General features: G+C 50.4%; 1 protein-coding gene across 1 annotated transcript; it reads right to left on the bottom strand.

Annotated features, from left to right (window-relative positions):
- Nucleotides 1-554: 554 nt before the first annotated feature.
- Nucleotides 555-5,419, bottom strand: FAM136A (family with sequence similarity 136 member A). The gene is made up of 3 exons (XM_048829283.2): nt 5,251-5,419; nt 4,258-4,398; nt 555-2,754 (listed from the first exon to the last, which is right to left on the bottom strand). Exons 1-3 carry the CDS (start codon nt 5,335-5,337, stop codon nt 2,566-2,568), a joined length of 417 nt encoding a protein of 138 aa, XP_048685240.1. The 5' UTR covers nt 5,338-5,419; the 3' UTR covers nt 555-2,565.
- Between the last annotated feature and the right edge of the window lie 17,702 nt (nt 5,420-23,121).

The following is a 23,121-nucleotide window of genomic DNA, read 5'->3' as shown; positions in this document are numbered from 1 at the left end:
TATCGATGCGCGGCTCCCCGCGGCAATACGACCCTGCTCGTCCCATTTAGTGGGACGCTTACAGCAGATTAGCACCAGGGACAACGTTTAGATGCAAATTCGGGTCCCGCTCTGATTTCCAGGGGACCACTTTTGAAGGAAGTGGTGAATCAGAAATTCCAACGCAGGAGAAACTTTCCCTACCTTTGCTGCCAGCCCTTTCATGACTCTAGGTTACATCCCCTTTCCCCTGTCTTGTCTATTTCGCTCGTAAGCTCTTTGGGGAAGGGGCTCCCCACTTTTCTGCTGGCAAAGCCCCTAGCACCCCCGAGCTCCATTGTGCCTTGCCCCCCGGAAGGCGCAAAACAGCCTTACGGATAAGCTTGCCCTCTGGCTCCCAAGCAGCGAGTTGGAACGAGAGCTGGTTTCAACGTCAGCCGTGAAACCCACGAGCTCCGATACAAAATGAAGCGCTGGAGAGAGGAAAACGCGCTAGAACACGTACAGTCAAAATCCAGCACTTCTCGCAGCGGAGCCATGCCAAGCCTTGTCGTAAGTAAAAATACGGAGGAAGCTGTCATCTAACATTTATTTTTGAATCAAACTTTCGGAAAATAAATCAGTTTTTAAAAGGACAGAACAAAATGGTTGTGTTCATTATAGCTGTACGCAACAGGTCATTCAGCTCACAATAAATAGAACCATCCTAAGATACTCGCTACCGTGTCTCCAGCCACAAGGACAGGACAAGGTGGTGCTGCCGTTTACCGGATGTCGTTTCCCCTTTTTATTTTGGCGGTGATCATCTCTCTGTATTGTGCTCATTTACCTTGAGGACCACAGATTCAGAACTGTCTCCTCCTGCAGCTGAGTAGCTCCACAGCTGAGGCAGCCAGTAATGCTGCTCCATGACTCACGCCTTGCCCCAGCATTCAAGCCAACCTCCTCTGCATTGCTCCCTCTCCCCGCTGCTCCGGGGAGGAACAAGATGTGAAATCCACCTCAAGCCTGCACTGCAGCATCCTGAAGAATCTGATTGTGCACTGATTTACGCTGCTGTAAATCCAATACTTTAGCAGAAAAACTGATTTATACCAGGATGAGGGAGAACAGAGACAGACTCTCTGTGTGTTTAATTAGGAATATCAGGTCAAAAAGAAGGACAGAATCCTTAAACCTTAAATCTTTAATTTTAATATTAAAACCTTCAGTGGTTGTTTTGCAGAGGCTCAGGTGAGGACAGTTATTTATGCCACACTGCATGGAACAATGTACCTGGTATAACTCTTAAAGACAGACTTCAGGCCCAACGCTGCTGTTCCTTACACCGCTATAAATCAGGAGTAACTCCACTAAAGCCAATAGAGTCATACTGGTGTAAAACCATCAGGAGTGGATCATTAAGTGGTATTGGCCATCCCTTTTCAACAGAGCATGCTACTTCTTGTGAATCATTGCTCCAGAGAACCCATACTGGGCTGGATGACCTTGCTCTCTTAGTAGAATTAGACACTGCAGGGTTGGTGGCCTGATAAAGACAAGGGGCTGATTCTCCACTCAGTCACGCTGGGTTTACACACAGGCATATCTCCATTTATTCCAGTAGCATTACTCCTGATTTATACCAGTGTGAGTGGCAGTAGAGGCTGAAGATGTTTTAACTGCAGAGACTTGACCAACCAATGCAAAAATGTTCTCCCTGATTCCTGGTGCAAGAAACATTGTAAGAGAAACAGACTTATTATCTAATACATTGCACACACTCCCTTTTGCATTGTTTCTTCCACGGCAAAAGAAATCTGCACAAGAGGGACCTGTCAGTGCTAGACGGTAAGTTCTGCAGATGTGAGAGCAGCTGAGGAGGAGAAAATCCTGTCCCCAAAGCATTTTTTTGTAATCACAACAGGCTGGAGAACAAGTGAGGCAGGAATACTGGCCCTTTGAACTCTAGGGCATCAGTTCAAACCCAACCCAGTGATAGTTTCACTTCAAATCCTCCTAGCCCATCACATCACCACCATCAAAAGGACACAGAGACTGGCCTTTTGGAGCCAGATCCTCAGTGGGTTTACACTGGCAAAGCTCCACTGTCACTAATGGGGCTACACTGATTTACATCTGCTGAGAACCTGGCCCTTAACTCCTGCAGGGCACTATTGAGGAATATTGGTTAGGCAGCACTGGGGAAGCTTGCATTGCTGTTACCCCTGTCTTAGGGACAAAGGCCCCTCAGGCTCCGGGCCTGTCAAACTGGTGCCTTCCAGCAGGCCTAAATTCAGAGGGAAGTCAAGGTCAGTGGAGGACACTGCTATTATCAGCATGATGTGTACATACACTGACCATTAACCCTTTGAGAACTGGGGTCTGTCCTCTCCACAACTGGTGACATCCCTCAAATCAGCCCCAGACCACCAAGCCCTTAAACCAAACCAGCTCTCGAATGGACAACTGCAATACTTGGAAAATACAAAAATCACCCTAATCATCCATTTTCATTCCTCAATTTCCAACACGAATCTCCGTGTACATGTCTCTCTTTTAATAGGAACTACACTTCTCCCTCTCTCTCCCCAAACAGACGCAGCTTTATTGTGCAATGGCTGCCAAAGTCTCCTTCATTTTCTTGGTCATGCTGGGGATGAGATGCACGTGATCGTCAACGCACTTCGTCACGCAGCTCTCCAGCTGTTGTTTCACCTCCTGCTCCTTGCTCCCTGAATCCAGGGAATCTTTGGCTTTGTCATTACAGTGCATCGTGCAGCGAGCCAAACGGTCCTGCAAATGAGAATTCCGGACAGTTAGAGTTCACGCAGCTGCGAGCAAAATGCATTGGGTGGTGTAGTAGCTGGACAAACGAGCTCTTATCCACTTCTTAGATGGCAGGCCTCATGCCTTTGGCCACAGAACACAATTATTTGTAATGGAGGGGATGGATGGAAGAAGAACGAAGCTTGCTGCAGGCTCGAAGTTTACCACCATTTGCAACAAGACCTCCAAAGTCATTTTGCTATGTGGTGGTCTACATGCAATAAGTCGGGCAGGGTGTCTCAGCCTAGCTCATTGGTTCCAAGGCCAGAAGGGACCACTGTGATCATCTAGTCTGAGAGAACTCCCCAAAATAATTCCTAGAGCAGAGTTTTCTGCAAAACAACCAATCTCGGTTTAAAATTGCCAGTGATCCATCAGAACTGGAATGCGTTACCTAGGGAGGTGGTGGAATCTCCTTCCTTAGAAGTTTTTAAGGTCAGGCTTGACAAAGCCTTGGCTGGGATGATTTAGTTGGGGATCGGTACTGCTTTGAGCAGGGAGTTGGACTAGATGACCTCCTGAGGTCCCTTCCAACCCTGATCTTCTATGATTCTAACTCTTGGTAAGTTGTTCCAGTGGTTAATTACTCTGTTCCACATGGCCAGCAGTTTACACTGAGACCAAGGACTGAATGATGTGTATTTGACACAGGGCATTTCACCTCTAGGTCATCAGTATTAACCAAGCTCAGGTCAGCAGCAGCTTAGAGATGATGCGATGGCTGCTTGGGGGGTCTCAGCCCAGATCCTAGTAGGCATCTCCCCTGCATAATAAAAGCTGCAACACAGCTGGGACCCCTATTGAGGTTCTCAGGAGAGAGGCCCTTGAAGATTACATTGTTCTTTTGACCCCCAAATGCCATCCTTCTGAAGCAGGACGGAGTCAAATTCAGTGTGTGACAAAGAGAGAAAGGACGGTCCCGGGGTTAAAACTTGGGAGACCTGAGTTTAAGTCCCTGCTTGGCCACAGCCGTCCTGTGTGATCTTGGGCGAACAATACCGACTCTGTGAACTGAGAACAGCACTGCCCTACCTCCCCGGGTGTTGTGAAGGTAATTACAGACCGTGTGAACAAGACTGCGAAGCTCGTAAGGGGGGGGGGGGGGGGCATCAAGCCTTGTGTTGCACAGTGAGCCTGGATTTAACGCAGAGCAGAACCCTGAGTATCCGATACCCCCCTCCCTCAAAGTCGTCTCTTCTCCAAAATGAGATGCCCCGTTCATGTTACCAACTCCCTGCTTGGGTACATCTCCTTTTGTCCGGGTTACTTTTGCAACGGGGTTTGGCCCAGCACTGGCTCGCCCCACACCCGGGTGCATCCACGGCAAACCTCTGCGCCCGGCTTGAGACTAAGCCGGGATCAGATTCCGTGGGGAGCTGGGGCCCGAGAGACCGCCGCCGCCGATGCTATTTCTCTACGGGAACGCCAGGGCTCGCCCGCACCGGGGTCCACCGGTCGCTTTCTCCTCACCTGGAACCTCTCCAGCTCTTTGGTGACGACTGCCTGGGCCTGGGCCAGGGGCGCATGGCAGCGCTCGATGCAGTGGTGCACCTGCTGCATGGAGGCCAGGTCGTTCTCGCAGCAGTCGGCGCTGCACCGAAACATGTTACCCTGCCAAGGGCGGGAAAGAAAGCTGGCTTTTCCAAAGCCGTCGCCTGTAGCAACGCACATCTGAACCCCCCCGCAATACACCTGTCCCTTTCAGTGGGGGGCCCTGTGCAGAGAGTGCTGACCTCCCACAACCACCTGGGCTTTGCAGAACAGCCTGACTTTGACCCCCCCCCCCCCCCCAACTCTCCTTGAGAGTAGCCCTGACCCACCCCCACCGCGGTGCGGGGCCCAGAGCCCTGCGCACAGAGGGGCCCAGATCCCTGCGCACACACACACGCTCCAGTAGGCATGGGGGCAGAGCTCACTGACCCCTTCCCCCCCTTCACTAAGGGTCCAGGGCCCCTCTACAGACACACCCACAAGGAGGGGGGGGGGGGGGGCTAGGCTCACAGGTTTGCTCCCCGCATGGCCAGAGGAGCCCGGGCCCGCATTGCAATGGGTCAGAAAGCAGGGTACTGCTGGGGGTGGGGGGGGAGAGGAGCAGGTAGATGGGGGGGGCTGGCAGCACAGAAGGGGGGGGGGGCTAGGCTCACAGGTTTGCTCCCCGCATGGCCAGAGGAGCCCGGGCCCGCATTGCAATGGGTCAGAAAGCAGGGTACTGCTGGGGGTGGGGGGGGAGAGGAGCAGGTAGATGGGGGGGCTGGCAGCACAGAAGAGGGGGGGCCGGGTGGGGGGGGGGCTAGGCTCACGGGTTTGCTCTCCGCATTGCCAGGGGGGCCCGGGCCCGCATTGCAATGGGTCAGAAAGCAGGGTACTGCTGGGGGGGGGGAGAGGAGCAGGTAGATGGGGGGGGGCTGCAGCACAGAAGAGGGGGCCTGCGGGAGGGGCCGGCGGGGACCCCCTCCCCGTTACCTGCATCTTGCGGATGTTCTCCCGCTCCAGCCCCTGCACCATGCTGTCGATGGCCTCCTGCATCCTGCTCTGCGGAGCCTCGGCCATGCCGCCCGCGCCCACATGGGCCGCAGGACCCCGGCCGCCGCGCGCGCGCTCACTTCCCGGGTCAGCGCTCCCCGGGGGGGGGGGCCAAGCCGGCTGCGCCGAACAGCGGCCCCTGCTGCCCGGCGGCGCGCACTGCAGGCCTGGGGCGCCCGCCCGGGCTGAGAGCGGCCGGCGCAGAGCAGGGCCTGCGGGGAGATAGATCATAGAATCTCAGGGTTGGAAGGGACCTCAGGAGATCATCTAGTCCAACCCCCTGCTTAAAGCAGGGTCAATCCCCAATTTCCCCCCCCCCCAGATCCTTAAATGGCCCCCTCAAGGATTGAACTCACAACCCTGGGTTTAGCAGACCAATGCTCAAACCACTGGGGACTCTGCTCCCGCTGCCCGGTGGGGCCGCGGTCTCTGGCCGGGCTGGAGTGGAGGGAGTCGCACGGTGCGCGGCTGCTCGCCGAGGGGAGCACCAGCCAGCCCTTGGGGAAGGATGTCTCCCGCCACAGGGGTGGAGGCGTCTTGCGTGCTGGAGGGCAGGGAAGGGGAGCCTTGACAATGGCCCTGTCGAACCAATATGCACCCTGATCTGGGGGCGCCTTCATGGCGTCCCCCGGGGTGGTTCCTCGCCCCCAGCCAGCCCCTGCATGTAGCAAAGCCCTTGGTGGAAGGGAAGGAGCAAGGGCGAGAGCAGCCTGCTGGTGATCCAAGGGGGAGCTGGTTAGGAATTGTCCCATGGCAGAAGCAGTTTAGCCGGAAAAGGGCAATTCATTAAACCATAAATGTCTGATGGAAACAACTGCTCGTGCAAAGGGAGCGTGCAAGATGCCCTGCCCCCCCCCCCCCCCCCCCCGCGGCACACGGCGGTTGTGCATGGTGACTGCCCAGTGAGGAGGGACAGTGTGAGCAGAAGCTCTTGCGTTTGAGACCTGTTGGCTGTGCAGGAGGTCAGACTAGATCATAATGGTTCCTTCTGAGCTAAATATCTATGAAAAACTCAAGCAGGACACTGCACAGAGCACCGTGTTGCTGCCCTTTGGAGAGAGAGGGAGCCTAAAGCTAGATACAGATTCACAGCGAGCGACTGAGAAACCGCTGGGTTTCCATCTCCAGTCAGTGCCATGCGCCGCATAAATAAGTAAAGAGCAGCTATTAATCTTAGCATGGCTTAAGCACATCCGAGGTGACAGAAACCTCCCCCCCCCCCATCTGTGGGAAACCCCAAAGCAGGGGTGGCTAACGTCTGGCTCCAGAGACACATGCGGCTCCTTGTGCAGTCACCAACTTTCCAATGTGCCGGGGGGGCACCCACTGCTCAACCCCTGGCTCTGCCCCAGGCCCTGTCCCCACTCCACCCCTTTCCACTCGCTTCTCTCCCTCCCCCCCTCCCCCCCAGAGCCTCCTGCACACCACGAAACAGCTGATTGGGAGGCGCTGGGAGGGAGGGGGAGGTGCTGATTGCCGGGGCTGCCAGTGGGTAGGAGGCTAGGGTGACCAGATGCCCCGATTTTATTAGGGACAGTCCTGATTTTGGGGGCTTTTTCTTATATAGGCTCCTATTACCCCCCACCCCGTGTCCCGATTTTTTACACTTGCTATCTGGTCACCTTATGGGAGGCTCTGGGAGTGGCGGGATGGGGGGGGGAACGGATGGGAGGCTGCTGACATATTACCGTGGCTCTGTACATTGGTAAATTCTGGCTCCTTCTCAGGCTCAGGTTGACCACCCCTGCCCCAAAGTGTCACAGTTGTCAATGGCCGGGTTCAGACTGCAGACTTCTGTCTCTACAAGCATGCGCCTCTGATAATGAGCTAAAAGATTCACCTTTGTTAGCAAGAAGCAGGCTCAAAGCTCTGTGTGGTCCAGACACTAGGGGAAGACAGAGAGCTACACTACGTCTGCATGGGTTACAACCGTTACACTAAGGAATATTATGAGCAGGGATCACAAAGGAAATTACCCAGACAACGTTCATCCTGGAAGGGGTGGGAAAATAACCTCAGGTGGCGAGCTCAGTGTGTGCTCTGTCCCAGACCCCTGGAAAGAAGCATTGCATTCCTGGAGAAAATATTCCCTTGCATTCAAACTCAATGAAACTAGAAAGAGAAAGATCTGTCCCATGCTTCATCATGGGGTGGGGGGCATTTCTAAAGAATGGAAATTCTCCGCGTTTCTTCAGAGCAGCCAAAACAATGAATGTCAGCCCTCTGGTCAGGAAGGAAGCTGCCTCTTTCTAGAAAAGGTTTGGGGCTCCAGTTCCACAGAACAGCAGGAAATGTCTTTGCTTCCGCACGCAGATCTATTAATAGCGGTTTTGTTCCCATTGCAGCGTTTTGGTGGGCTGCTGGCCGGGCACGTAGGAGTGGGAAGAGAACAATGAAAACAAGCAGCCCCAAACATTGAGCTAGCAGCCTAAACATGGGGTAGAGGGACTGGGTCAGTGGAGATGGCCTCATGGTCTACAGCTCAGAGGCTAGAAGGGCTACGTGGTAGGGATGGCTTCAGCAGGAGTTCCCAAACTGTGGGATGCAAACTTGATGTTCCAGGCATTCACTTCACACCATTTTTAAGGTGGTGGTACCTGAACCAATCAAGTCTGGGAGCCACAACGGTCTGAACCTCCATGGATGGCCTGGTGGCGATGACCTAATAGCCCAGCCCTCAGTGGATAGGGGACAGCCTGGTAGTCCAACCCTCAGGTGCCTAATACCTGGACTGCCTAGAACCACGGGTTCCAATCCAAGCAGTATCAGCTCAGCCCTTCGGCCCACCAAGGTAAATGAACTAAATTCCACGCCGTTTAGCTACGTGCATGTGCCTTTCACAGAGGCTCTGGGCAGACACGGAAGCCCCCAGTTCATTCCAGTGTTTGCCTGGGTGTCCTTCGCCTAAAATTCCCCCCACCCCTGCCATTGACAACTGTAACGCTTTGAGTAGGGCTCTGGGCTGCAGTTGGTGGCTACCCTCTGCCTGTGCCGTATACTCCTCGGGCTGGCCCTCTGGAAGGGGGGAGTTTCATGCTGGGTGCACAATGTTCTCTGCCTACAGCAGCTGGGTTAAATGAGTTTTCTGGGAGTGGTAATGAACGCTTCCCTTCTGCCCCCACCCAAGTCCCCACCTTTATCTGAGTCTCTCCCTTCCTTGTCACCCTCCTGCTCTTCTAATGATCAAGGTCTGCTCACTGGCTCTTGCTTGAGGGGTGACATCCCTTATCCTCACTGAGGGCTGGGTGCTCTGGGGATGGTGAATGGAGGATGACTGAATGACAGCCCCTGACTGTCCTCTGAGGTCAGTCAATGCACCGAGCAGCAATAAAGGAAGGGTACAGTCAGAGAGATGCCATCCCCATCTCATGGCCCTTTGGTGGGTTATGTCAGCTGAGTGGGTCGTTCTCAGGCCACTGTGTCATGCAGGCTCACTAGTGTGTTAAACAAGCATCTACAGCACAAAACCACCATCACACATAGCACTAGATGGCGAACTCATCTCAGAGCCCACAGACCAAATGGACCATGGAGACCAAAGCACCCGCTGTGAGCTCCCCTCACACCCACTACTAACCCAATAAACCATTAATTGGGTCTTTTCTACTTCCCAAGGCCAGAAATTAAGCTACCTTAGACCAACCGGTGCTTAAATTGTCTCTGGTTATGAAATGACTTGATCACTCACGTTGTAATAGAAAGAATAAATTAGCATCAGCAGCAAGAGGCCTGAGAAATGCATCGGAATACAAGACTTCCTGGGGGAATTCTTTGAAGATGAACTGTTGTTCTCGTTTCCAGAACCCCAGGGTCATGCGGTGGCAAAGAATAAAGGAACTTCAAATTCCAACATGTTTACGTAGCGTCAGCGTCTTTAATTCCAGCTGCTTCATCGGATGTTATGGAGCTGTTTGAAGTGAGGGATTTCAACATGTCTCACTCGCCAATTCAAAGAAGAGAAAGACAGGCCAGACCAGACCACCACAACTGCTACGATGGCCCATGCATGATGCAAGGAGCATGCATGGAATATGCAAGAATGGCCCACCCGAGGCATGGGCCGTATATTAAACCTTAAATAACTGAGCCTTGCACCATCAGTTTTATTTGTATGGAGGGAGGGAGAGACTGTCAGGGAGATGAATTGTTCTAAGAGCTTTATAATGACGAACCCAAAGGAGTATGTTTAGATGTCATTGACAGTTGCAAAATAGGTGAGCATACCTGTTGCATGCCTGATACGTGCGTTTGTCGGGCCCCGTGAGCTCCTAGGTGTGCAAGGATCCATTCAAAGACACCCAGTGTGTGTGAACCTCTTGTGGCCACCACTTGCGTGCCCATGGTTTCAACTGTGACCTGGAAAGATCCCCTCTGTGTTCTGAACGTAGAGCTCCCACCCCCAAGATTGGCTGTAAGTGCGAGGGGCTCGACCTTCCCAACTGGAGTCCTGTTGCTGGCTGGTTTCCTGTCACGTCATTGGAAACAGCCAGGCTGTGCCAAACAGACCCACTTCCTGCCCCAGGCCAACAAGATCCACCCTTCCATTAAAACCCAACTAGAACACGGCCCCACCCTGCTGACTACGGTACTGCTTGTACAGTAATGTCCAGGCCCAGGGTTAATGGCTGCCGTGCATTGGACTGAAGGAAAGCCATTGCTTGCACGGGAGACATTTTTAAAATGGCTGAGATCTGACCTTCCTTTTAGCAGGTACAATGGACCAGGTTTTCAGAAGATCCGAGCCCCTATAACTTCCAGTGGCTTCAACTGGAGCGGGGGTGCTCGGTACCTTTGAAAACCAGCCTTGAGATGCACCAACTATTTGCACACATGGCTGGAAAGCTGAGTACTTGTGCCTCCAGCTACCTAACTTGCACCCACTGTCAGGCAATTTGGTCCTTACAGCAGGTGCCAAAACATTGGAGCAAAAGGACAGAAGCCGTTTGAAAAATGCATCCCTCAAGAGAGTGTCATCAGGGAAATATGGAGCCCAGAAGAGGCATAAGGCATTCAAGGCAGAGATGGACATGGGTTGAACACAGAACAGCGTAACCCCAATAAAGACACATCTGCAAAGTTTGATTCATTGGTGCTACTGCCTCTGGACCTATACCTATCTGCGTTATAATAGAACCATAGAAGGTTAGGGTTGGAAGGGACCTCAGGAGGTCATCTAGTCCAACCCCCTGCTCAAAGCAGGACCAATCCCCAACTAAATTATCCCAGCCAGGGCTTTGTCAAGCCTGACCTTAGAAACCTCTAAGGATGGAGATTCCACCACCTCCCTAGGGAACCCATCCCAGTGCTTCACCACCCTCCTAGTGAAAAAGTTTTTCCTAACGTCCAACCTAGACCTCCCCCACTGCACCTTGAGACCGTTACTCCTTGTTCTGTCATCTGCCACCACTGAGAACAGCTGAGCTCCATCCTCCCTGGAACTTCCCTTCAGGTAGTTGAAGGCTGCTATCAAATCCCCCCCTCACTCTTCTCTTCCGCAGACTAAATAACCCCAGTTCCCTCAGCCTCTCCTCGTAAGTCATGTGCCCCAGCCCCCTGATCATTTTCGTTGCCCTCCGCTGGACTCTCTCCAATCTGTCCACATCCCTTCTGTAGTGGGGGGCCCAAAACGGGACATTATGGGAAAGAGCTGTTCAGAGTAAAGTAACAACCAAATGCTTCCCAATCCTAGTCAGACAAGCGGGGGCAGCACCATCTTTTAGTTTCAGATTACTGGAAATCGACAATTATTTTTAAAAGAGGTGGAGGTTCCACTTTGTGAATACAGCCAAGGAATTAATGGAATGGAGCAGTTAATGGAAGGGAGGAATTAATGGGGGAGTTAGACATTTGAAGAAACCCTTGGTTTCCTGTTCTGCATTTGAGATAAGGAATCCAGCTGGGGGTTCTTCACCCCTCTAGATCTGGAAAGAAAATTAGATGATGCCATGGATTATAGAGAGCAAGTTGTTGATCTACAGACGACCTGTTTCTACAGTCTTCAGAAGGCTTAGCTTTACTTTTACTGCTGGTCTTTGTCTGGGCTGATATTGAGTATGATGCAAGGTCTTAAGCCCCGATACCCCCATTAGAGCCATGATGGTTCACCCATATGGATCCAATTCCAGGACTGGGACCTCAGTCTTGGATAATTTCACTCACATCCCTTACACAAAAGGCAGGCTGTTTTCCTCTCCCTTTCCTTTCTTACCCGAATACCCACAATAGTTGGCACTCTGCTGGCATTTGTCATCCAAGGACCTCGCTTTGCAAACATCAATCCATTAAGTCTCATAATATCCCAAGGAGATAAATACTAATTATTAGGCACAGATGGGCACACTGGGGCACATAAAGGCTAACTGACTTGCCCGTGGATACGCTGTGAGCGGCAAAGCCAGGAACGGAACCTAGGAGTCCTGTCTCCAAGTCCTCTCTGTATAATACACCCTGTCTCACAGATTACTGTGGAGATGCTGATGGTACTGGACTGATGGCTCATCATGTAACTCAGTAGGTTTAATACATAAAACCAGCCTTGGAACTCTCAAAGCCCCCAGAGCCCCCAGGGACTGCAAGCACCAGGGACAGTTGAACCGCCGGCTCTGGGAGGCTAGCCCCCAGCCCCACCCCTTGCGCGCTCCCCACCCACCCTGCTGGAGCCCAGAGCTCCCCCACCATGGCTGTCGGCCCCAGGCTAGTGCTCCCAGCCCAAGAGCACCGGGTGGGTGGTGCGGCCCCCGCGCCAGCCCTGCCTGAGCCGGGGCCATGACACAGGGACAGGGGAACTGGCAGGAGGGGACCTGGGGGCGGGGCCACGCCTGGCTGTTTGGGGGAGGCACAGCCTCTCCCAGCCTATGCTACCCACCGCCCGTGTGCAGAGTGCTCAGAGTCTCTCTATGGGTACATCTAGAATGCACACGCCTTATGATGGTGTGTAGCGTTCATACACCTCATGCCCTCCTAGCACCCTGTATAAATAGCTTTGCAGAGGGTGGGGCACTGCTTAAAGCCACAGCTGCACCCTAGCGGGAATGTACCCTACAAGGCTTGCTACATGCCCAAGCAGTTCCTCCCATGCTGTTTTTAGCAGTGTCCTCTCTCGCTGCCTCCTGCTGCCAGGGCCTTTTCCCTGGCAGGGGTGAGATAGTAGGGAAAGGCTCCAGCAACTTCCCAAGGCAAGGGAAGGCTCCTGCAGCAGGGAGCTGCTGGAGACCTTCCCTGCTGCAATTAAAGACTTCGGCAGCGGGGAAAGGCTCCGGCTGCTTTCCGCTGCCAGAGCCTTTCCCCGCTGCAGCTACGCACCGCAGTGTGGATGTAGCCTACTTTTCACTGTGGCAGGTAGCAGCCCGTACTCTACACGTCGCCGCGAGTGGGGTGCAGCGTAGACGTACCTACGTTGCTTATCTGAGCACATCACAATCTGTAACGTACTGATCCGCAGAACACCCCCTGTGAAGTAAGGCAGTCCGATTATCCCCATTTTACAGCTGGGGAACTACCCAAAGGCACACTGAAGTGGGCGGCAGAGGCAGGGAACTTCACAGGGGTCTCCCAAGTCCTAGGTTAGTGCCCTAACCACTGGACCATCCTGCCTCTGGTAGTAGCTTTCAGACCACACAGACCAAGCTGCTATTTAATCCCTTTTGGAGCCTATCTACCATCTTGGCCTTGGAGTTAACGCTGCATCAGTGACTGCCGGACGGGGGCCAGAAAACCTGCAGCCCCCCCAAAATGAATTTTTGGTTTTGGTTTTGGCGACCAAAACCTGAGAAATTGTGGCTGAAAACTGAGAAATTTTTGGTCCAAAACAAAAAACCCACTGTAGTGGTTGGATACCAAGTGTTTTGCTTTGGGGACTTGGGGTTTTCAGAATAAAGAAATAATGAAAATTTTCAAAGACGACACGACCCCGTCTACACACATTTTTGTTTGGTCAAAAAGCCAATTTTCTGCTGGGGGGAAAATAAGTTTCAGTGGAAAAATTTCAACCAGCCCCTGGGAAACCCTCCCGCACTTCTGAGCTGCCTCCCATTCTGAGACTGCCTTAAAGGCTTCTCTAGCCGGTTTCACTGGTCAGAACAGCGGGTAATGGAGAGAGCATGTCTGAATGCCCAGTGCCTCCCCCTCTGAAATGGAAGCAATTATGATCAGGCGGCCTACTTCTATCATGAGAACAGTGTCACCATGCATCAAGTCTAGACTTCTTTGGCCTAATCCAATGTTGAGTGTGATGACTCATTACATCAAAAGCCACAGTATGTATGACTCACTTGATCTCAGTAAGGATGGAAAATTCTGTTCATTTTTTAAATCAAGAATAGGTTTCCAGGAGCTCTGTGGCCCAGACCCTCAAAGGAATTTCAATACAAGTTAGGATCCTAAATGTGGTGTATTTAGGGTGACCAGAGGTCCCGATTTTATAGGGACAGTCCCGATCTTCGGGGCTTTGAGTTATATAGGTGCCTATTACTCCTCACCTCCGGTCCTGATTTTTCACATTTGCTGTCTGGTTGCCCTAGGTGTATTAGAAACGGTTAAAAATGACAAGCTATCACTTTAAGAGTGAGGGCCTTCAGAGTTCAGTCTACAGAGACCCTGCCTAGGACAAGGCGCGGTGAGTTCTGCCTTAGGGAGCAGCCTGCTTTGTCTCTCTCTGTTTGAGGGTTCTGAATTCTAATATATAAAGTAGTATTACACGGCAACCTTCTGGAAAGAGTATTTATCTAACTTTTTTGTGTGTATGCTGTAAAAACACAGCACTAAATACCTTTATTCCTCAAGCATCCAGCAGGAATAGTCCTGCGTTTCCACAGCTGAATTGCTTCAGGCTTGCAGCTGCTGGGTGAAGGGGAGGGGACACACACACACATAACCTTGGAATGACACTTATGCAAATACAGGAGACGCCATGATGTTTACTCCCAATCCTACAAGACCAGTCAGGCGTACTTCATGAATAGAATTCCAAGTGAGCTGTAGCTCACGAAAGCTCATGCTCAAATAAATTGGTTCGTCTCTAAGGTGCCACAAGTCCTCCTTTTCTTTTTGCGAATACAGACTAACACGGCTGCTACTCTGAAACCAGTCATTGTGTGTAGTTTTGGTGATCCCTTGAGACAGTGGTGGATTTAGAGTTAGCGGGGCCCTGTGCACAGATTCATTTTCGCCCCCCCTCCCTGGGACCCAACCCAGGAAAAGAACATTCTCTCTTATTTCCCCCTCCCCATTTTTCATTTATTTTCTTCATCCTCCTCCTATAAGTAAGTGAAAATAAAATGAGGGACCTTGACTGGGGCAGGGGGTTTGGGGTGCAGGAGGGGTCTGGGAGGCAGTTTGGGTGCGGGGTGTGGGCTCTGGGCTGGGGTAGGGGGTGAGGGGGTGAGGGGTGTGGACTCTGGGAGGATGTTTGCATGCTGGGTGTGGGCTCTGGGCTGGGCCGGGCCGGGGGTTGGGGTGTGGGAGGGGAGCAGGGGGGGTGCTTACCTCGGGTGGCGTGGCTCCCAAAGTGACCAGCACACGCCCCCCCTCCCCGGCAGTGGCTCCTAGGTGGGGGCAGGGCAGAGGGTCTCCGCGTGCCGCTGCCCTCAGGTGCCACCCTCACAGCTCCCATTGGCTCCTGAAAGGAACATTTCCTGAACCCCCTCTTCTGGCCTTCAAACTCCCCCAAACTTGCCAAGAAGTAAGCTCCCAGAGGCAAACTCCCTGCAGACATAGCTCCACTGTGAAGATGATACGACACACCTTTCAAGATCCATGGGTCCTACACCTTTCTATCACAACACGTGGGGTAGGGCACTAAATGCCCCCAGAACAACTGTATGGATGAAACCAGACAATCACGATGCTCTCAAGTGAACTCACACAGAAAAATGAGACGAGAAAAACACCTATTACCTACGAGCAAACACTTTTCACAGAATGACCACTCCACATCTGACCTCTTATCTTCGTCCTCAAAGGAAACCCATGAAAAGACGAGCCTGGGAGCTTAAATTCATAACTTTGCTAGATACTAGAAATCATGGATTCAATAAAGGCGCTGGATTTATGGCTCATTACACCAATCTGTAACCCACTAACCTTGCTGTGTCCTATGATCCCAGAGGTGTTAACAGCCCACTTCACCTTGAATGGTCTCTTGCAACATGTGCTAACTGCTTATGCTAGAGAATCTGTTCCACCTTGTATTTAGCTGTGACGCTCTGAGTCCCTTTCCCACACCCAAGGAAGAGTTCTCTGTAGGCTTGGAAGCTTGAAAGCTTGTCTCTCTCACCAACAGAAGTTGGTCCAATAAATATTACCTCATCCACCTTGTCTCGCTAATATCCTGGGACCGACACGGCTACAATGACACTGCAAACAACAGGTGTGTCGCTGATTGTCCCTAAACAGCTTTTGAATTTCTATCTTGAAACTTGCATTGATGTTTATATGGATGCATATTTGCTGGTGTAGAAAAGGACCCTGGTATGTTTATTTGTGCTTGCTGGACCATTAACCTTTTGTGATCTAGACAAAGATAATTTCAAGGCAGATTTTATTTGTGTGAGCAGAGGAGAACTCAGAAATGAGGTATATGGACAGACAGCAATTGTTTGTGGTCATTTGTGGCAATGACTGAACCTCAATCCTGCAGCCTTCACTCAGGCCTTCACTTAATCAGTGTGAACCCCACTTTGTGCTTCTCTGCACCTAGGAGTGAGCATCAGTGCAGCTACATCAATGGCTAGCCACCAATTGCTGGAGCAGGGCTGTTCCCGAGTGGAGAAAAGCTCTGATGAAGGAACGGGAGCTCCATCAAAGGAGATGACTAGACTTTACAAGACAACTGAACATGCTTGGTAGGAACCAGTCTTGCCCTGGCAGGGAAATGCAGTTGATAGTGTAAATCAGTGTTTGTAATCGGTGGGTCATGACTCCCAAGGGGGTGTATGGGGTCATGGAAGGCAATTGGTGCAAATGAGACATTAACAATTTTAGTGCAAAGCAAAGCAAATAAAATTTCCAGAATAACTTTCAAAATTTAGCAGGCTAAATGGAGTAGCAGTTATATTACATAGGCTTAGCATTGTTATAACGGATACATTTTTTACCCTTCCTTTTATTGTAAATGTAAGAGTGGGGGGGAATCATTACAATTTTTGATGTCTAATAAGGCACTGCCAACCCAAAAAGGTTAGGAAAGCCTCATCTAACTGGCCTTTTCCATCTCTGATTTATATCATTCTATCTTATCTCCCCCCTGACTTTGTTATTCAGCTGTTTCCAACCATACCCAGCGCTGAGTACATTTCACATTTCTGCCAACCGTTTGGGTTATTTCTCCTGGAAGGAAATAAATGGCCCATCACATCTACAAAGAAATGTGCGGTTCATTTCATTGCTGATGCCACCTTTTGCTCATCACAACACAGATGGCGTGTGAGCACCCTGACCAGTTTCGGCCAATAGCTTGTGTTTGTAATACTCATAAGATACTCACTGATGTCAGTGGGAGCCCGGTGCAAGGAATTACCCCAGGATCTGGTCTGAATCCAGAGCTGGACGTATAACACTTTACAGTACTCTAATGTACATTTCGGATAGAAACATGTCACCAAAATCTTCTTCTGCTTGGCCACGACTGGAGCAAATTTTTGACTTGTTTCCTCTGTTAAAGAAGAACTTACTGTTTCATATTTCAAGCAGCACAAAAACCAAAGCCACCAAACAAAACAGAAAAGCAGTTATTTATGTAAAAAATAAAGACTCTTTAAAAGTGAAAACAATTACATCAACTCTGTGACACCTACAGCTTTGCACTTGTGGCTGGGCTGTACAACAAGGCTGTTTGCAACTTCAGAGTCACAGCAATGAGAGGGCTCAGCTCCTTCTGCTACAAAATCAGAGACAGCTGTCGTTCGCGCCAAGGGAGAGCCTTTGTCAGCTGTTTATACTATAGGGCCTAGGCGGACATGGAGTTGCGCAGTTCTGATCCCATCCAGTAGAGGGCAGCGGTGCACAAGCCAGCCAATTATAGTAGAGCTAGTAAGAACAGATGAACACCTGCAGGGCGTTAAGAAGAAAAATACCATTGTCCTTGTAATGGAAAAGCTTTCACGCCAAGTATGTACACAAGAGAAACACCAAAAAGAGGATCAGTATCTAGAAGTTTGGGCACCCCTTTTAGCAATACTCAGAATTTTTAGCCATGTTCCTTGACTATTAACCTGCTCCTGAATAAGTAACGTACAACGTAGTATGTTCACCTTTCATTGTAACTTTGCCTTAATAAAAAGTTTTTAAAAAAATCCAACCGCATACAGCATTGCACTATAGATTGGCTACAACAGATTTTCTTTGTTGTCTTTGTGAACTGATGGTCCGATCTGGGCACATGACAGAAATTACTCCTCTGTCTATTTGGCCACAGCAAAAAATTCAGCCTGGAAATCACAACAATCGCTTCCCACTGCTCTCCACAGCCCTCCGCCCCAAAAGTACACTGTCTTCACATTGCAAAGTCTGGAGTTGGTCACAAAACAGATTTTCCAACCGGTGAAATATGTCAAGAGTTTGATTTCCACCCCCATCCCCCCCAGAATGGGACAAAAAAACCTCAAAATGTAGACATTTTCCAGAGAACCACAGTCTGTTTTTTTCCCCCATTTTCAGTCAATGGCAAGGTTTCATTTTGACTTCAACTATATTTTACATCATTTTTATACAAAATAAAAGTACATTTCAAACCAGAAAGTCATTTCAAAATGAAAAACGTAAGCTGTCCATTCTGAAATAGTCGAAACAGGAAGTTTTCACATTTTCAAAGCCTCAAAAAATGTTTTTAAACGAAACGTCATCAAAATTGACAAAAAAAAAAAAAAAAAAAAAAGTCGACCGGCTCTCATAAATACAAAGACAGGTGTAAGAGAAGAGATACCCTATATTACTTACAGCCCATAGGGGGAGATGTTCCCCCTGCTAGATATACAGCTGCTGCTATGCACAGCCCTAGCAGCAGGTCCAAGGTATCTGCTTAGCCTTGGGAGTGGCTTATGTAAATCACTGGATTGCAGCCACTAACACCATGGATAACAGCAATTCCAGGATCTCTTACTGTACAATATGTGTCAGCTCAGAGTAAGAGCAGGTGGAATTGCTATTTACAGAATAATGGTGAGTGTGGTTAGCCTACTCCAGGGACTCTCGGCAATACCTGTCATGAGCGGGTTGGTGCTCAGGTGGGCTAATGTCTAAATAGCCCTGATAGGAATCACTTCTTTTTCTTCCTCTCCTGCCTATGGGCTCAAACCTACAGGGTGCTGAGGCCCCTTGGCTCCCACGCACTGCCCCAGGAGTTGAGGGCGCTCAGCAACTAGCAGAATAGCGAAGGAGAATGTACCTTTTCCCACTGGCTATGCTAACTAGTGAATAGAAACGATTCCTGCTCTTGTAAAATCTCTTGCTAAGCTGATATCTGATTGAAACAAATGAGTCCAGCCGACACTTTGATTGGCCGCTGTTTGTCTTCGGCGGAGAGGAGCCCTGGTCGCTGTACCTCTTGTGGGATTTTAATAGCAGGGCAGCTGCATTTCCCCCTACTTGGATCACACAGCTACCGCTCTGATTTCCCAGGGCGGGGCGCCCTCCTGGAGACGCTATCTTGCCATCTCTTTGGACCATGACTCACTCGTTCCGTGGCACAAACAAGCTCCCTGTTGCAAAGTGGCATGTCCTTTCCCCTCTGATCGGGCAGGCCAATGTTAACAGCCAGCGTTGCCATGTACACCCTGGCAGGAGGAAGAATGGTACTTCTGTAGGCTTGGGTCCTAAATTCACCTCCTTCAGGAGTTAGGGGCCCAACTCCTATTGGCTTGCAATAGGATCTGAGCACCTAACTCCCTTAGACTCCTTTGAAAATACTAGCCGCAAACATTTTTGGAGAGTAAACTCTTTGAGAGATGGTCCACGGGGGAACTTCTCTATAATTAATAGGGGGGAACTGGTTGTGACCCCTGTATTTAAGTTGCTTCACGCTTTTCATGATAAAAGATTCTTGCAACCTTTTTTTGAGAAACTCTTGCATCTCCATGGTTTGCAGCAGGCCTTTGAAATGCTGGGGGGAAAGGCCCTTGCGGTGGGGACTTGCCTTTTCTTTGGCCTAGGAAATTATTTATATTATGGTTGAAGCTTCAGTTGAAAACAGGGTCACATTGTGCCAGGCGCTGCCCAGACACAGAGTCACACAGTCCCCTGCCCTCAAGAGCTTACAGCTTGAATAGATCCCCATTTACAGACGGGAAACTGAGGCACGATGAGATTAAAGTGACTTGCTCAAGGGCCTACAGAGCTGGAAAATGAACTTGGATCTCAATCCCAGCACAACGCGTTAACCATAAGACTATCCTTCCTCTCCATTCAGCAGAGACAAGACTCAGGGGTTTTGCGCACAGCTCTGAGTGGGATGAGACACCCTGATGGGTCGCAAATGCCTGCAGCCCCACCGGTGCTGCCAGCATTAGAGAAAGGAGGAGGACTGAGCTGACAAGTATAAAAGGAACAAGGAGGGGGCACCGAGGTTTCTCTCCTGTGCGTTGAAACACTGGACACCGAGATACGAGCAAACGATGAGGAATGCAACAATTTCAGCACTTTTTATGAAAAGTTTCTCACAACAGCATTCTTGGCTAGCCTGGACCCTGGAGCTGAGGGTAACCCTGGCCTATTATACCCGCCGCCCACGGTAATGGTTTTCAGGTAAATGTTAGCAGTACAAATTCCCTCGAAGAATAAACAGAACATCATCTCCTGGTCCCTGACAGCAATGTACAGTGGAGGAAAGAGCAAGGGGGGTGTTGCTGGGCCAGTTCCACAATAGATCCACTTACCATGGTGCCTTTTGGATCCCAGGCCAGCAGGTGTCAACCTTTTCCATGTCACAGCAGAAAAAAGTTCCAGGGGCCTCTTCATAGAAAGGAAAGGAGACTAACAACGACCCCCTGAAACCCTTTCTTAGATTGCAAGGACCTTGGAGTTGGGGCCGTCTTTTTACTCTGTGTTTGTCCCAGTGCCTAGCACAATGGGGCCCTGGTCTGTGACTAGGGCTCCTAGATGCCATGGAAACACAAATAATAAATAATATTTGCAACCCCCAGTTTGAAAACCTATATCTGAGGCAACTCTCTAGGTATTTATATGACTCTCATCACTGTAATATCTGAGTGCCCAGCAATCATCAATGGATTTTATCTTAACAACTTTTCTGTGAGATAGGGAAATGTTATCTCTGTTTTATAGAGGGGGAAAGTAAGGCTCAGGGATGATTAAGAGACCTGCCCAAGGCCACGCAAAGTGACTGCAGATGACGCAGGAACTAAACTCAGCTTGTCTTCTCGGCACTGGCCCCTCCTTCCTTCCCTAGCCCAAATGGAGCAATCAATGGTGTTAGAGCTGGGGAGACTTTGGCTCTCCATGAAAACACATGGGGTTTTATTGGGAGGATGTTTCAGAAGTGCTCCGTGACCACAGCTCCCTCTGACTTCTCTTGTAAACTGTGGGTGCTCAGCACCTCTGGTAGTCAGGACCTAGGTATGACCCAGTAGATCGTCCCCACCCTTCCAGGATAACCCCAGGGCTTTTTCCTCCTCACTGCAACCCATACTGAGAAGTTATGGATGATGTGGTATGATCCTGCTGAAGGCAGAGATTTTTAAAGACACCTACAGGATATGGGTGCCCAATATCCATGAATTTTAATGGCACTTTGGAACTCTTAATCTAAGAATACGCCAGGGCTGGACAGAAGGTATAGGGGCAGGGCTGGGTTAAATCCTTGTGCAAACCTCAAGTACCTAGTACTGAATCTTACTGTTCTATGGTAATTCTGCTTCTAAAGGCCACACATTTCTATCATCTAGATAATAATGGAAGACAAATTAGAATTAAAAATCATTTCAACTTGCTTTTACTACATACTGAAAATCCATTAGCAGAACTGACCTATAGTAAATGGTTACTAATGTAACCGTTTAACAAGTTACTCTATTCAGTACTTGATATAGAATCTTAGAAACACAGGACTGGAAGGGACCCCAAGAGGACTTCTAGTCCAGTCCTCTGCCAACAAGGCAGGACTAAGTATTATCTAGACAATCCCTGACAGGTCTTTATCTAACCTGCTCTTAAAATTCTCCAGTGGATGCTGGTTCTGTGAAGGGAGTGTGATTGACCGGTCAGGATACCTGCATTCCCATCCTACCTCTGCCACTGACTTGCTGTGTGGCAAGTCGATTAACTCCCTCAGTTGCCTCATCTGTAAAATGGCAATAATAATACAGGCCAGCCTGCAGCCCTTTTTATCTTCAAATCACTTTATGGACATTGTCCAGTGATAGCAGGGTAGAACCCCTCTTAAAAGTTCTGGGGGCCACCCAAAAGTGGTGGGGAACCAGCCTCGCTGTGTCAGCAAGCAAAGCCTGTTGTCCAACTCAACTGCAAGACAGCTAGGCACCAAAGCCAGGCAGTTAGAGCCCTGCTGAGCTGGCTAGCCTAAGGCAAGCTGCTGACCTGGTGATCTGAACCTTGTTTATTCACTCCACCTCCATTATCTGAAATGGGATCATGTCCCCAGCGTGCTAATGGATGTCAGGGGTGGTGGCTGATTGAGGTTGCCCTCCTCACAGCAACTTGAGCATCTGACCAAGGAAACTTCCAGGTAATGAGAATTCCAGCAGGGCTGTGGGAGTGAAGCAGGCTGATAACAAATGCAGCCCATCTCCGAAGTCTCTCATGCTTTCACGGTGTGCTGATCATGCCCCTGGTAGCTCCTTGGAGTTTCCCACGACCCCCGCCAGCTGGGCTGGCTAGTCCCAGACTCCCTAGGCTGCATGCCTCACTCGGTACATCTTAGCTGGTCCCAGCTTCCCCAGTTCCTCACTTAATCAGGCCCTGGACTGACAGGGCAAGCACAGGGTTTGATGATTTACGCTTTACTGTTTGTTAACAGCCACTTGCTCTCGTCTGAGCAGTAGAGGGTCCTGGGAAGCCCCCTCTGTCCATCCACACAGGATATGAGATGTCACAGCCCTCTGCTCCGGAGGCACGGGACTGTAGCAGCTCGTGCGTTTGGATCTGCAGCTTCCTGTCCTCATTCCTGCTGTGCCTGCCGCTGAGAGGACCCGCGTATGGGAGGGAGAATCACGGGCTGGGCAGCTTTCCCCCCGTGACTCCCGATGGCTGGCTCTACTGTGGTATAAATGGCCACAGCCCAGTAGGCTACATGCTCAGCCAGCTAGATAAGACAGGCACTGAGCACAAATACAGGGCCTCACTGCCAGGAATATGGGGCCGCTCCCATTAAATGAAATGCCCAACTCTCACTGCCTTTGGCACGGGCAGAGCAGGCCCTGAGGTTGCCAAGGACAGTCATAGAATACAATAGAAGATTAGGGTTGGAAGAGACCTCAGGAGGTCATCTTGTCCAACCCCCTGCTCAAAGCAGGACCAATCCCCAACTAAATCATCCCAGCCAGGGCTTTGTCAAGCCTGACCTTAAAAACTTCTAAGGAAGGAGATTCCACCACCTCCCTAGGTAACCCATTCCAGCGCTTCACCACCCTCCTAGTGAAATAGTGTTTACTAATATCCAACCAAAACCTCCCCCACTGCAACTTGAGATCATTGCTCCTTGTTCTGTCATCTGCCACCACTGAGAACAGCCGAGCTCCATCCTCTTTGGAACCCCCTTCAGGTAACTGAAGGCTGCTATCAAATCCCCTCTCACTCTTCTCTTCTGCAGACTAAATAACCCCAGTTCCCTCAGCTTCTCCTCAT

The sequence above is a fragment of the Caretta caretta genome, chromosome 26, assembly GCF_965140235.1.
Source record: "Caretta caretta isolate rCarCar2 chromosome 26, rCarCar1.hap1, whole genome shotgun sequence".
Classification (NCBI taxonomy): Eukaryota; Metazoa; Chordata; order Testudines; family Cheloniidae; genus Caretta; species Caretta caretta.
Note: the sequence above shows the minus strand (reverse complement) of the source record. Positions and strands in the feature narration are given on the sequence as shown.

Bases quoted from the DNA above. Each gene is read 5' to 3' on its own strand.
- FAM136A (XM_048829283.2), bottom strand. From the start codon at position 5,337: ATGGCCGAGGCTCCGCAGAGCAGGATGCAGGAGGCCATCGACAGCATG. The intron at 4,399-5,250 runs GTAACGGGGAGG...CGCCCTTGGCAG, and splicing joins AGAACATCCGCAAGATGCAG to GGTAACATGTTTCGGTGCAG. The intron at 2,755-4,257 runs GTGAGGAGAAAG...TCTCATTTGCAG, and splicing joins AAGAGCTGGAGAGGTTCCAG to GACCGTTTGGCTCGCTGCAC.